The sequence below is a fragment of the Mchenga conophoros genome, linkage group LG20, assembly GCF_057382185.1.
Source record: "Mchenga conophoros isolate Kocher_MC1m ecotype Shallow Benthic linkage group LG20, M_conophoros_male_GT1.1, whole genome shotgun sequence".
Taxonomy (NCBI): Eukaryota; Metazoa; Chordata; class Actinopteri; order Cichliformes; family Cichlidae; genus Mchenga; species Mchenga conophoros.
Window position 1 is genome coordinate 26,240,614 of NC_140545.1, and position 13,144 is coordinate 26,253,757.

General features: G+C 39.5%; 1 protein-coding gene across 2 annotated transcripts in view; it reads left to right on the forward strand.

Annotated features, from left to right (window-relative positions):
• opn7b (opsin 7, group member b) overlaps positions 1 to 12,703 on the forward strand; it is a 100,321-nt gene extending 87,618 nt beyond the window's left edge. For both annotated transcript variants that reach the window (XM_085259563.1, XM_085259562.1), the window contains exons 4-6: positions 97 to 224; positions 11,654 to 11,988; positions 12,094 to 12,703. In XM_085259563.1, coding sequence (XP_085115689.1) covers positions 97 to 224; positions 11,654 to 11,988; positions 12,094 to 12,594 — 964 coding nt within the window. In that variant the 3' untranslated portion in view covers positions 12,595 to 12,703. The remainder of the gene's footprint in view (positions 1 to 96; positions 225 to 11,653; positions 11,989 to 12,093) is intronic.
• Positions 12,704 to 13,144: the final 441 nt, after the last annotated feature.

Genomic DNA, 13,144 nt, shown 5'->3' on the forward strand with positions numbered 1-13,144 from the left:
TCATTGACTGAAATTCACCAAAGGGAATTTGCAGGCAAACTCTCACTTAATATCACACAGTAACACATGTTCTGTTTTCTTTCTCTCTCCATTCAGGTGGTTGTTTAATGAGACAGCCTGTACTGTGTATGCCTTTTGTGGTGTTTTGTTTGGCCTGTGCAGTCTGACCAACCTAACAGTGCTCTCCTGTGTCTGCTGGCTCAAGGTCTGCTGTCCTAACTACGGTAACAACACCAGTTTTTAATGCTTTACATTGCAAAACAATGCACTATTTTAACACTAAGGAATTTAGTGACCCGCGAGAATGACCCAAACTGAGGCAATAAAGAAAATCAAAGACATGGTTGTTTAGGGTTATTGTGAAACCAGTGAAATAAGATTCTGTGTGATCTCAGTGAGTTTACTTGAAATGTAATTCCATTATTGGTTGTTTTCCATGGATGATCTACAGAAACCTTTTGCAACTTTTCAGGTGTTTTCCATTTAACATTTTTTCATTCTGCAACTCATTTTGAATCACAACCAAACTTATGCTCACTCACTCACATGAACCACTTTGCTGTGTCAAACTGTTTCTCTATGGGAGGTCTCAGGATGCAGTTGGCATAAGATGCAAGTGTCCCTGCCTCTTTCCAGTATCACTTCACAATAATTATTTCATGATGCTTTATATTGTAACTAAAGACTCTACAGTATTATTCCAAGGCCCCCTAACAATCCAACTATCCCGGCAGCCACTTGGCAGCAGTGGGAATGAAGAACTCATTTTAACAGGAAGAGACCTCTGGCAGACCCAGACTCAGGGAGGGAGAGCAATCTGCTGTAGCCATTGGGGAGTATGAGAAGAAGAGAGAAAGAAAAGCATAGAGAGACAACATACACTACCAACACGTACACATTGCAGTGCATCAAGTAATATTCTTTTGTTAGACGCAGATAACATCACAAACAAACCCAGAAGGTGTTTTTGTTTTGTTCTTTTTTGTTGTCGTTGTTGCTTTTTAAGTGGCTGCCAAAACAGCAGCATTATTGGATGTTACTAGAAAAAGTCTGCATTGAGAGGAGTGGTGGTGGAGTATGCTAATTTCTTGTTTATACTCCTTTTGGATATTTGAGTTTGGAGCTTTGGCTTTGTTTTAACCCTTTTATTTATTTCATTTGTGGCTATTTTTTATTCTCACCTGACTCACTGGTGCCTCACATCAAGACAGTCCTGAGTTCAATTCCACCATCAGGCCAGGGCCTTTCTTTGTGGAGTTTGCATGTGCATCTCCCTGTGCTTGTGTGGGTTCTCTCTGGCTTCTCTCACAGTCCAAAGACATCCAATTATTGGGGTCAACTGGTAAATCTAAATTGCTCACAGGTGTGAATGTGAGCAATCTACTGTTAGGTCTGTGACAGACTGGAAACCTGTCCAGGCCCAGGGTGCCTCTTCTCCTAAGACAGCTGGGATAGGCTCCAGCCCTGAATTTGATTGAGTGGAAGAATGAATGGATGGACTTAACTCATTGGTTAGGTTGTGTTGTATAGAGTACTTCCTTGGGCGAAGATAGAGAAAATAGGCTTTGGCACTGGAAATTACCTCAATGCGTGTTTACCCCTTCCATTAAAATGATATGCAGGAGTCTATTACAAGCATGTGAGTGAGAGGTTTGTCTCACTGCTGCCTAGACTGTGCACATAAGGCGCTGACAAAAAAAATGACACGTGGCGCATATCTGTGAGATGCTACCAAATTGACACAACATCAATGTTTCATGCCCTTGGAATGAGACCTAACTGATGCATCTCTCTTTTTTCCCTGTTTCATTCCTGCACATTTAACAGATATTTCTTCTTTCTTCATTGAATGACATGATTCAATACTTTGTTCCATTCTTGTTACAGTTTAGGATGAACAAGTCATATCTGATATCCACATTTGGCCTCTTAGCTAGCATTACCTTATTTATTTGACTTGGTCAAGGAATCAAAGGGCTGGCTGTATGATGCTTCCAGTGTAGATATAGCTTAATTCCAGCGTAGCTCTAAGAAGACCAAAAAAAATTACTGTTGCAGAAGGGTTTTTTTCTTATTCTGTATCATACATCCCCAAAGGTTCTGTGTGATATATGTACAGTGGGGCAAAAAAGTATTTAGTCAGCCACCGATTGTGCAAGTTCCCCCACTTAAAATGATGACAGAGGTCAGTAATTTGCACCAGAGGTACACTTCAACTGTGAGAGACAGAATGTGAAAAAAAAATCCATGAATCCACATGGTAGGATTTGTAAAGAATTTATTCGTAAATCAGGGTGGAAAATAAGTATTTGGTCAATAACAAAAATACAACTCAATACTTTGTAACATAACCTTTGTTGGCAATAACAGAGGTCAAACGTTTACTATAGGTCTTTACCAGGTTTGCACACGCAGTAGCTGGTATTTTGGCCCATTCCTCCATGCAGATCTTCTCGAGAGCAGTGATGTTTTGGGGCTGTCGCCGAGCAACACGGACTTTCAACTCCCGCCACAGATTTTCTATGGGGTTGAGGTCTGGAGACTGGCTAGGCCACTCCAGGACTTTCAAATGCTTCTTACGGAGCCACTCCTTTGTTGCCCGGGCGGTGTGTTTTGGATCATTGTCATGTTGGAAGACCCAGCCTCGTTTCATCTTCAAAGTTCTCACTGATTGAAGGAGGTTTTGGCTCAAAATCTCACGATACATGGCCCCATTCATTCTGTCCTTAACACGGATCAGTCGTCCTGTCCCCTTGGCAGAAAAACAGCCCCATAGCATGATGTTTCCACCCCCATGCTTCACAGTAGGTATGGTGTTCTTGGGATGCAACTCAGTATTCTTCTTCCTCCAAACACGATGAGGGTGAAATATTTTTTTCTCAGAAAAAGACAAAAACAAAATTTAAATTGTAGCTTTGAAAATTAGCAAAACCAGCCTTTCTTGAGTTGTTTATAATACTGTAAATTGCTTTATTTGTTCTTATATATGCTGCATGTAACAGACAATACATTTAACTCTACATATCTTGTTTCTCAGCAACACTGTGCTTTAATGTTACTCGCTACTGTGATAAGGACAGCGTAAATAAACAACATCACAATTTCCTGAGTGAAATGCTTGATTCACAATGAATAAAATTATCTAGGGAAGAGCTATTACACACATGATTGAATTAGCATTAGTGTTGCTCATAATTAAAACATGCTAATAAGAGGCAACCTGCTAACAGATAAATTGATGTTTTGTTTTGGAAGAAATTACTGCTTTAATCATCTTTGGTAACATGTAGTCTTCAATTGTTTGCCTTCTTTCTTCTTTGTGCAAAGGGTTTTGATATTACATACTGAAATTCTGCAACCTTCTATGCTGTGTTGTTAATTTTAAACTATCAAAGAACTTATTGATTATTGGTTTAATCGTTACTGAAGTATTATAACAGAATATGATTTGCATGTAAATTCTATGTTCACTTTTCAACATTTATTTTTTTATCATCTTCTATATGTGGTGTGTATATGTTAAAATTGCTGTGACATCCCTTATGCCCCAGTTATGCAGGCCTAGCGACTGGTTAACTACTGCCTGGTCATCACTGGTTGCTAGGAAAATGTTTATTCCCTGACCGGTTGGGAAGTGGTTGTGGGAGGTTGTTAGCAGTATAGGTGAACTCAATCACAAAGGAAGAATACAATGTTGCACTGAAAACCTCAATCTGATTGCTTTGGTCACCTGCAGTTTGCTGTGGTCATCCTTAGTTAAAGATGCTGACTTTAATTCAATTCAATTTTATTTATATAGCACCAAATCGCAACAAAAGTCGCCTCAAGGCACTTCATAGGTACAAAGAAAAACCCAACAATCATATGACCCCCTATGAGCAAGCACTTTGGCAACAGTGGGAAGGAAAAACTCCCTTTTAACAGGAAGAAACCTCCGGCAGGACCAGGCTCAGGGAGGGGCGGGGCCATCTGCTGCAACCGGTTGGGGTGAGAGAAGGAAGACAGGATAAAAGACATGCTGTGGAAGAGAGACTGAGATTAATAACAGATATGATTCAATGCAGGGAGGTCTATTAACACATACTGAGTGAAAAAGGTGAGTGGAAAGGAAAAACCCAATGCATCATGGGAATCCCCGGCAGCCTACGTCTATTGCAGCATAACATAAATCTTGAAAGTAGAGATAATGTCTGTCTCCAGAATCCAAACTGGAAGCTGGTTCCACAGAAGAGGGGCCTGAAAACTGAAGGCTCTGCCTCCCGTTCTACTTTTAAATACTCTAGGAACAACAAGTAGGCCTGCAGTGTGAAAGCGAAGTGCTCTAATAGGGTGATATGGTCCTACAAGGTCATTAACCCTTTAGAGCCGATCGGAGCGGGCACGCTCTGTTTTGCGTAACTATTTTTAAATCCCAGAAGCACTGCAACCACGTAAGCTAGCGCAAAAATTTTTTTTGCATATGAAACCGGAGGAGTTGTACTTACATCTTATGCCATCAGCTTGTCCTAGGTCACGGTTTCCTTCCACATAAAGCTTTGCAAAAACTGCATAAAAAGCGCTTGCAGGAACAAAAACATAACATTCCAGAAACACGCTTTGCCGATCAGATCAGCTGTTCATAACACTTCCTACGTTGGAATAGACATCAGCGCGAACTTTTGCATTTCCGCCATTACCTGCCCGAAACCGGAAGTGACGTCATTTTCGCGGAAATGTAGTCTTTTTTTACCATCAGGGCCTCAGGGCCTATACTGGTCTTTTTAAAAGTTATCTTTGACTTTATGACTTTCTGTGTCGTTTCTGGGATGCTTAGGACTCATATTGCAATGCTGGAAATAGTTTATTTTGATGCATATGCTGCTTTTTTGCAAATTTGCAGTATAATATTTATTTTCGTTTTTCCTGCAGTGTATAAAAATTGGTGTATTTCAAAAATAAAACTATGAAGACACTCAAAATAAATTTCCTGTGGTGGGAAACTATGTTGTGCAACTTTTTTGTATTTACAGTATTGAGGGATAAGCCTCTTAAATTTCTCTAAGTACAAATATATGTTAAAAAAGCAAAAACGATTTTCAATTTTTTTGTAGTTTATTGCACTTTTTTGCAATTTATGTAATTACTATGCACTTAATGAATACATATTATTAAAATCTGGGCTATAATGGTTGTATTGATGTATAGCAACTTGAAATGCTCCCAAAAATGGCTCCACAGCATGTAAAAATATAATATAAGCTCTGGCGGACTTGGTTCTATGGTAGGTCTTAAAGGGTTGTGTATATTTCCAGTTTTTATCTGTTGTACAGTGTCCTTGGGTGCTTTGAAAGGCGCTATTTAAATAAAATGTATTATTATTATTATTATTATTAAGATAAGATGGGGCCTGATTATTTAAGACCTTGTATGTGAGGAGCAGGATTTTGAATTCAATTCTGGATTTAACAGGAAGCCAATGAAGGGAAGCCAAAACAGGAGAAATCTGCTCTCTCTTTCTAGTCCCTGTCAGGACTGTTGCTGCAGCATTTTGGATTAACTGAAGGCTTTTCAGCGAGTTTTTAGGACTTCCTGATAATAATGAATTACAGTAGTCCAGCCTGGAAGTAATAAATGCATGAACTAGTTTTTCAGCGTCACTCTGAGACAGGATATTTCTAATTTTAGAGATGTTGCGCAAATGGAAGAAAGCAGTCTTACATATTTGTTTAATATGTGCGTTGAAGGACATATCCTGGTCAAAAATGACTCCAAGGTTCCTCACAGCGTTACTGGAGGCAAGGTAATGCCATCCAGAGTAAGAGTCTGGTTAGATACCATATTTCTAAGATTTTCATGGCCAAGTACAATAACCCCAGTTTGATCTGAATTAAGAAGCAGAAAGTTTTCGGCCATCCAGGTCTTTATGTCTTTAAGACATTCCTGCAGTTTAACTAATTGGTGTGTGTTATCTGGCTTCATGAGCTGGGTGTCATCTGCATAGGAGTAAAAATGTATGTACAGTGGGGCAAAAAAGTATTTAGTCAGTCACCGATTGTGCAAGTTCCCCCACCTAAAATGATGACAGAGGTCAGTAATTTGCACCAGAGGTACACTTCAACTGTGAGAGACAGAATGTGAAAAAAAAATCCATGAATCCACATGGTAGGATTTGTAAAGAATTTATTCGTAAATCAGGGTGGAAAATAAGTATTTGGTCAATAACAAAAATACAACTCAATACTTTGTAACATAACCTTTGTTGGCAATAACAGAGGTCAAACGTTTACTATAGGTCTTTACCAGGTTTGCACACACAGTAGCTGGTATTTTGGCCCATTCCTCCATGCAGATCTTCTCGAGAGCAGTGATGTTTTGGGGCTGTCGCCGAGCAACACGGACTTTCAACTCCCGCCACAGATTTTCTATGGGGTTGAGGTCTGGAGACTGGCTAGGCCACTCCAGGACTTTCAAATGCTTCTTACGGAGCCACTCCTTTGTTGCCCGGGCGGTGTGTTTTGGATCATTGTCATGTTGGAAGACCCAGCCTCGTTTCATCTTCAAAGTTCTCACTGATGGAAGGAGGTTTTGGCTCAAAATCTCACGATACATGGCCCCATTCATTCTGTCCTTAACACGGATCAGTCGTCCTGTCCCCTTGGCAGAAAAACAGCCCCATAGCATGATGTTTCCACCCCCATGCTTCACAGTAGGTATGGTGTTCTTGGGATGCAACTCAGTATTCTTCTTCCTCCAAACACGACGAGTTGAGTTTATACCAAAAAGTTCTACTTTGGTTTCATCTGACCACATGACATTCTCCCAATCCTCTGCTGTATCATCCATGTGCTCTCTGGCAAACTTCAGACGGGCCTGGACATGCACTGGCTTCAGCAGCGGAACACGTCTGGCACTGCGGGATTTGATTCCCTGCCGTTGTAGTGTGTTACTGATGGTGACCTTTGTTACTTTGGTCCCAGCTCTCTGCAGGTCATTCACCAGGTCCCCCCGTGTGGTTCTGGGATCTTTGCTCACCGTTCTCATGATCATTTTGACCCCACGGGATGAGATCTTGCGTGGAGCCCCAGATCGAGGGAGATTATCAGTGGTCTTGTATGTCTTCCATTTTCTGATGATTGCTCCCACAGTTGATTTTTTCACACCAAGCTGCTTGCCTATTGTAGATTCACTCTTCCCAGTCTGGTGCAGGTCTACAATACTTTTCCTGGTGTCCTTCGAAAGCTCTTTGGTCTTGGCCATGGCGGAGTTTGGAGTCTGACTGTTTGAGGCTGTGGACAGGTGTCTTTTATACAGATGATGAGTTCAAACAGGTGCCATTCATACAGGTAACGAGTGGGGGACAGAAAAGCTTCTTACAGAAGACGTTACAGGTCTGTGAGAGCCAGAGATTTTCCTTGTTTGAGGTGACCAAATACTTATTTTCCACCCTGATTTACGAATAAATTCTTTACAAATCCTACCATGTGGATTCATGGATTTTTTTTTTTCACATTCTGTCTCTCACAGTTGAAGTGTACCTCTGGTGCAAATTACTGACCTCTGTCATCATTTTAAGTGGGGGAACTTGCACAATCGGTGGCTGACTAAATACTTTTTTGCCCCACTGTATAGATTGAAAAATCGAAATAAACCACCAGACAACCAAAAGGCACGAGAGACCACAGACGAGAACTAAAGTGCGTGATGACAGAATTATTTCCATGGTTAAGAAAAACTCTTCCATCTCCACGGTAGTTTGCGTGTCATTGTTAAGGTTTATAATCAAGATATGTCTATAGTCAATATATGTCTTCATGACTAGATAACAAGAGGGTTTCCTCAAGGTTTATATTAGTAGTTACACTGAAGATTATGAAGGCCAGAAATAGCTGTACTATTTTAATGGTTTGTTAAGCCCCTTGAATTAAAGCTGAAAGTCTGCACTTTTGTCACAATTTATTTAATCATCCACTCTGGTGTGTACAAAGACAGAAATTACAACGCGAAATGTGTCATTGTCCGAAAACAACTAATGACTGCAGATTTAGCAGCAAGAAAGGCTGCTATAGATGAATTGAATGAATCCAAATAATTGTAATACATAAAAGTTTGTGTTTCCTGTCATTCATTGTGTGTTTTAAAATGTTAGTTGTTCACATGTGCATTTTTACCACTTCAGATGTTATAGAAAAACTGGTAATTGTTCTTAAAAACTGTAATGAATGTAACATTTCAGTATTTCAGTTATCTAAATATCGTGAAAGCATCAAAGGCATCTTTATTCTGGGTTAAAAATCAAGGTGTTGATTCCTTGATCTCAACCTTTCAAAACTGTGTGCCAGGCTTGTCTGAAAGCTCTTTTAGTTCAGCTACGATGGTCCTTACGTGTTCACTTTCAAACCTCTTCACCGTTTCTTTATTATTTATCTGTATTAGCTTAACTCAAGGTCTGCTTCGTATTCATACAAGTACTTAAGGTAATCATAGAGTTAGCTGCACAACAACAACAACAACAACAACAACAACAACAACAACAACAACAACAACAACAACAACAACAACAACAACAATAATAATAATAATAATAATAATAATAGTTTCGTCTTCAAAGCATCAGCTCTTTACACAGGTTAAAGTGAGTATTTTTTTTCAATATATACCAATAGAGTCTTAGTGTTATTGCTATGCGAAGCTTCACTAATCATACTTCTACTCACCTTCTTTTATTTGTGGGTTTGCATCCATAGTCTAAAAGTTTTAGATAAAATTTCCATTGAGTTCAGATAGAATAATGAGATTTTTTCCAGTCACAACTAAAAGGGTTCAGCTATTTGCTAATTAGCAGCAGTAAAAGAGTAAAAGTAGACTGATTATTGAAAAAAAGACCAGATTTAGAAATGCTGAAGTTTTGAAATTAAATTCTCAAAACAGGGACAGAATTAGGGAAGAGAAACATTTATTGCAACATTCATGTTTGTGTAGCTGGACAGTATAAACCAGTTAAAATTTCATTGTGTCATATATATTAATTATTCACAGTTAGCATTTTGTTTTTAATCCTGGATTTTACCTCTTTAGTTCTCACCATCATGCTGGCGTTTGTACTGCTACAAATCTGATGGTAATATGGTGCCCTTTCCTCTTGAATCCATAGAAACCAAGGGTTTTATGGGACACTATAAACTGAGGGAAATTCTGCTGCTGCACTCCTCCACAAAATGTTAAAAAGCACAGTTACGTTTTGTGGGCTCTGAGAATTTGTTGTTCTACACAGTTATTTATGACTAAGCCAAACCAGCACAAATAGCTGATTCTGGATCAGTGTAACATTTCAATACACCGTTAGCACATCCAAAAAGCACTGAATTCATGGTTGATAAAGGTTAATTTTCAAGACTTATCATTTACTTGTATGTGCTTCATTAAACCATTCTTTTCTTTAATATTTGAAACTTTGATAATCCGAAGCAGCACTTGACTATAATTCATAATTTATATCATAATTTAAAAAAACACTGAATATGCAGGCATAAATTAATTGATAACCTGTAATTTAGTTTTAATTAGGAACCCTTATTACTATCCTCACTCGATGAATGGGTGTGCTGATTAAGTGCCAGATTTAAGCAATATTCTCATTTATATCCTTTGCACACTTGCCCATACACACTGCAGGGATCACAGAACTGGGGGCTGCATCGATCATCTTTATAGTCCACTAAGTAAAACCCTGCCTAACAGGCATGTTCTAGTACTTTAATATAATAGAAAAGCAGGTCAAGCTGTTCAAGAAACAAAATCAAAACAAATGGAAAAAAGAGCACAGAGAGCACAAAACTAATGTAGTGCTGCAGGATGAGTTATGAGATGCAGGTGGAGATTATATACATCTAATGAAAAGTGTCCACTTACAGTATATGATGCAGATATTTCAGGATTTGTCCTAACTTTGGCTAATAGGCACATTATAATTGAAGGCTGTGTTATGAAATAGCTCCTCTTGTCTGTTTTTCAGTGGTGCACAGTCTATAATGCAGAGAATAAAAGCCAAGAGACTACAAGCTTCACAAGCAAATGTGTTTGAAATGCAAATGAGCACAAATAATTACACTGTCATATATTTTTTCCTGCAAGAAACTTTGTTCAAATGTGTTGTTTTCTTGCTTTTATACACTGTTACACAGCCCTCCTAGTCAAACAAGCACACAAACAAAACAATGTGGATGTTTCGATCCAGACAATAATCGCAAAAATGCAGTGACAGGAGTTTCACATCAACTTATCCCATCTGCTAGCAGAAGGTTAGACCAAGAATAAGTGTAATTTATTGACTCAGAGCAAGCCTCCAACATATTTGCGCCTCAGAAATCCTTGGTCTCACGCTACTTTATGTAAGAATGATTCTAATAGCTTCCAGTGGGCTAGACTATAAAAGGGAGAGTTGAGGACTTTCTTAGAAATAATAATTCCTTCATGTGCCACGTGGATAGCTGGAGTTCTGATTGGGAAAGGGGTGGCCAAAATCAGATAAAAGCCAACTGTAATTGCTGACACAGTTGAGTGAGTGCCTTGGGGCAAAATGACCCCCCACCATCAGCTTGAACCATAAAAAAGGGCTGGCATCCTGCTGAAGGGGCTGTGTGGTGTCATGAGTAAGGTTTCCTCTGTTCTCATCTTCACTTCACTCACAACAACTTTAGAAGAGTGTTGCCAGTAGTGATGTGCGAATCGATACTGAAATATCGATTCCTCCGATACCAGTCATTTATGTTCTAGAATCGATTCTCATATTAAAATATCGATATTTTGGTAATTTAGGGTAAATTTGTAGTTTATCTTTAATAGGAACACAGTGGAAAGAAACTATATAATTGTCTACTTTTGAAGGAACTACTTCATGTTCCGCCTTTCATAGTCATGTGTGAAATACGGCTGTATAAATGTGTCGCAGCCCCTTGGCGTGCGCACTCACAACAATGACTGAGCCTAAATGGAGTCATGCATGGATGTATTTTACCTCCACAAACAGCCGAGACGTGGTTTGCTATACATGTGGCAAGACAGTGAGGTGTTGTGGCAACACCACTAACCTCATCAAACACCTCACAGTAAATCGTATCACAGAATATGACGAGTGTATGTTGAGGCGAACTGAAGAGGAGGAGAGGGACAGGTGGTGCTAGAGGGAGACAGACGTCTCTCACGGAGTCCTTTAGTGCTACAGGCAATGTTTTCAAGTAGGCACAACTTCAGTTTTTTTTTATTTCTATATGATAATTCTGCATTATTAAGCGATAAGAACAAGTAGTCTGATGTCCCGTAATCATTATGAAGCTATAATTTGAGATACAGTAAAAGATACAATAAATAAAATATGTTTTTGTACAAAGTATCGGTATCGGATCAGTATCACTGATACCACCCTGAATTTTACTTGGTATCGGATCGGAAAGGAAATCAGTGGTATCGCACATCACTAGTTGCCAGGGTTGTTTTGGCATTTTTCTCTGAGCCCCTTATTTGCTGGATAAGTGCAGTACTACTTGTAGTATGTTAATAAATCACAGTGTATCTTAAATGGAGCCTACTATATCTTCTTTATGTCCTTATCTGTCAATAATCAATTCTAAAACTCTTTTCTCTTGTCCTCCCTCTGCCTTCTCACACTCGTCTTTAGGTAACAAGTTTTCATATGTCCATGCATGCCTGCTGGTTGCAGGCATCTGGTGCTACGCTGGAGTCTTTGCTGTCGGTCCCCTGTTGGGCTGGGGAGAGTACGGGCCTGAGCCTTATGGTACAGCATGCTGCATCAACTGGCATGCGCCGAACTATAATTCTGCAGCTATGAGCTACATCATCTGTCTCTTCTTCTTCTGCTATATTTTGCCCTGCACTATAATTTTTCTTTCCTACACATTCATCCTGCTGACTGTCCGTGGCTCACACCAGGCTGTGCAGCAGCATATGTCCCCACAGAACAAGATCACCAATGCACAAGCGCTTATCGTTAAGGTACGTGCATTATTTTCTTTTCAAATGACTTATACTAAATATTATTTCCTTCATGAATTCATGTTTGCATTGCATTTTATTTGCTGTGTTGTGTCTATTTTTTAGCTTTCAGTGGCAGTTTGCATCGGTTTCCTGACAGCATGGAGTCCATATGCTATTGCGTCTATGTGGGCAGCGTTTGGTAACTCAACAACTGTACCACCTATAGCTTTTGCTGTGGCAGCTATCTTTGCCAAGTCCTCCACCCTTTACAACCCTATCGTCTACCTGGCTTTCAAGCCCAATTTTCGCAAGTCCTTGTGTCAAGATGTGGCGAATTGCAGAAGGAGACTCTGTGGATGTTTGTGCCAGGGTGGCTCTGCAGAGAAGGGAATTTGCAGGCAGTCCCATCACAAAGAAGAATGCAACTCTACAAGGTTATCCAATGGGTTACCAGAGAACCACAGGACCTGCAGACACTGTCCTTGCCCAGAAACAGACAACGGTAATAGAGAAAATTGTATAGACTACAGTCCTCAGCAAACCGCCAGGATTCTTCAAGGATCCGTACACAGTGAAGTGGCTGTCAGCCAGCTCTCCAATGAGATGCAGAGTGACTTTCTCTAGAGGAACAAGTGGAAAATGAAGTATGAAGCAAAAAGTGGCACGAATGAAGCCCAAATAACAGTAAGTGCAAGTTGGGGGGAAAGTGAAAATGCAATCAAACAAACAAAAATGGTAAGACTGATTTAAAAGAAATAAAAAGTTTAAAACTACTTTCATGCCTCAAATATGTGATACTGCCAAAAAAATATGTGGTTAAAAGCCAATACAGGAGGATAAGCAAGCCAAACATTTCACTGGTGTGTGCATCAGCATTTTATCAGGTCAAATGAACAAGTGTCAGCAACTATGTGATCAGTTCAAGTGTAAACCAAGACTGAAGAGTCACCATGCAAGTCATTTTACGCTGGGCTTGGAGGGAGGAACTGACGATGAAACTTCCTACTCCCTGAACCACATTTTATCTGTTTATTATGAGTACTGTATTTAAATATTATGTATTTATGTATGCCTCAAATTGAAGGACCACAGGGTTATTGTTATTGTTGTTGTTGTCTTTGTTGTTGTATCTAAAATGAAAAGAGTGCTTTCACCTCATTGTCGAGGAGAAATC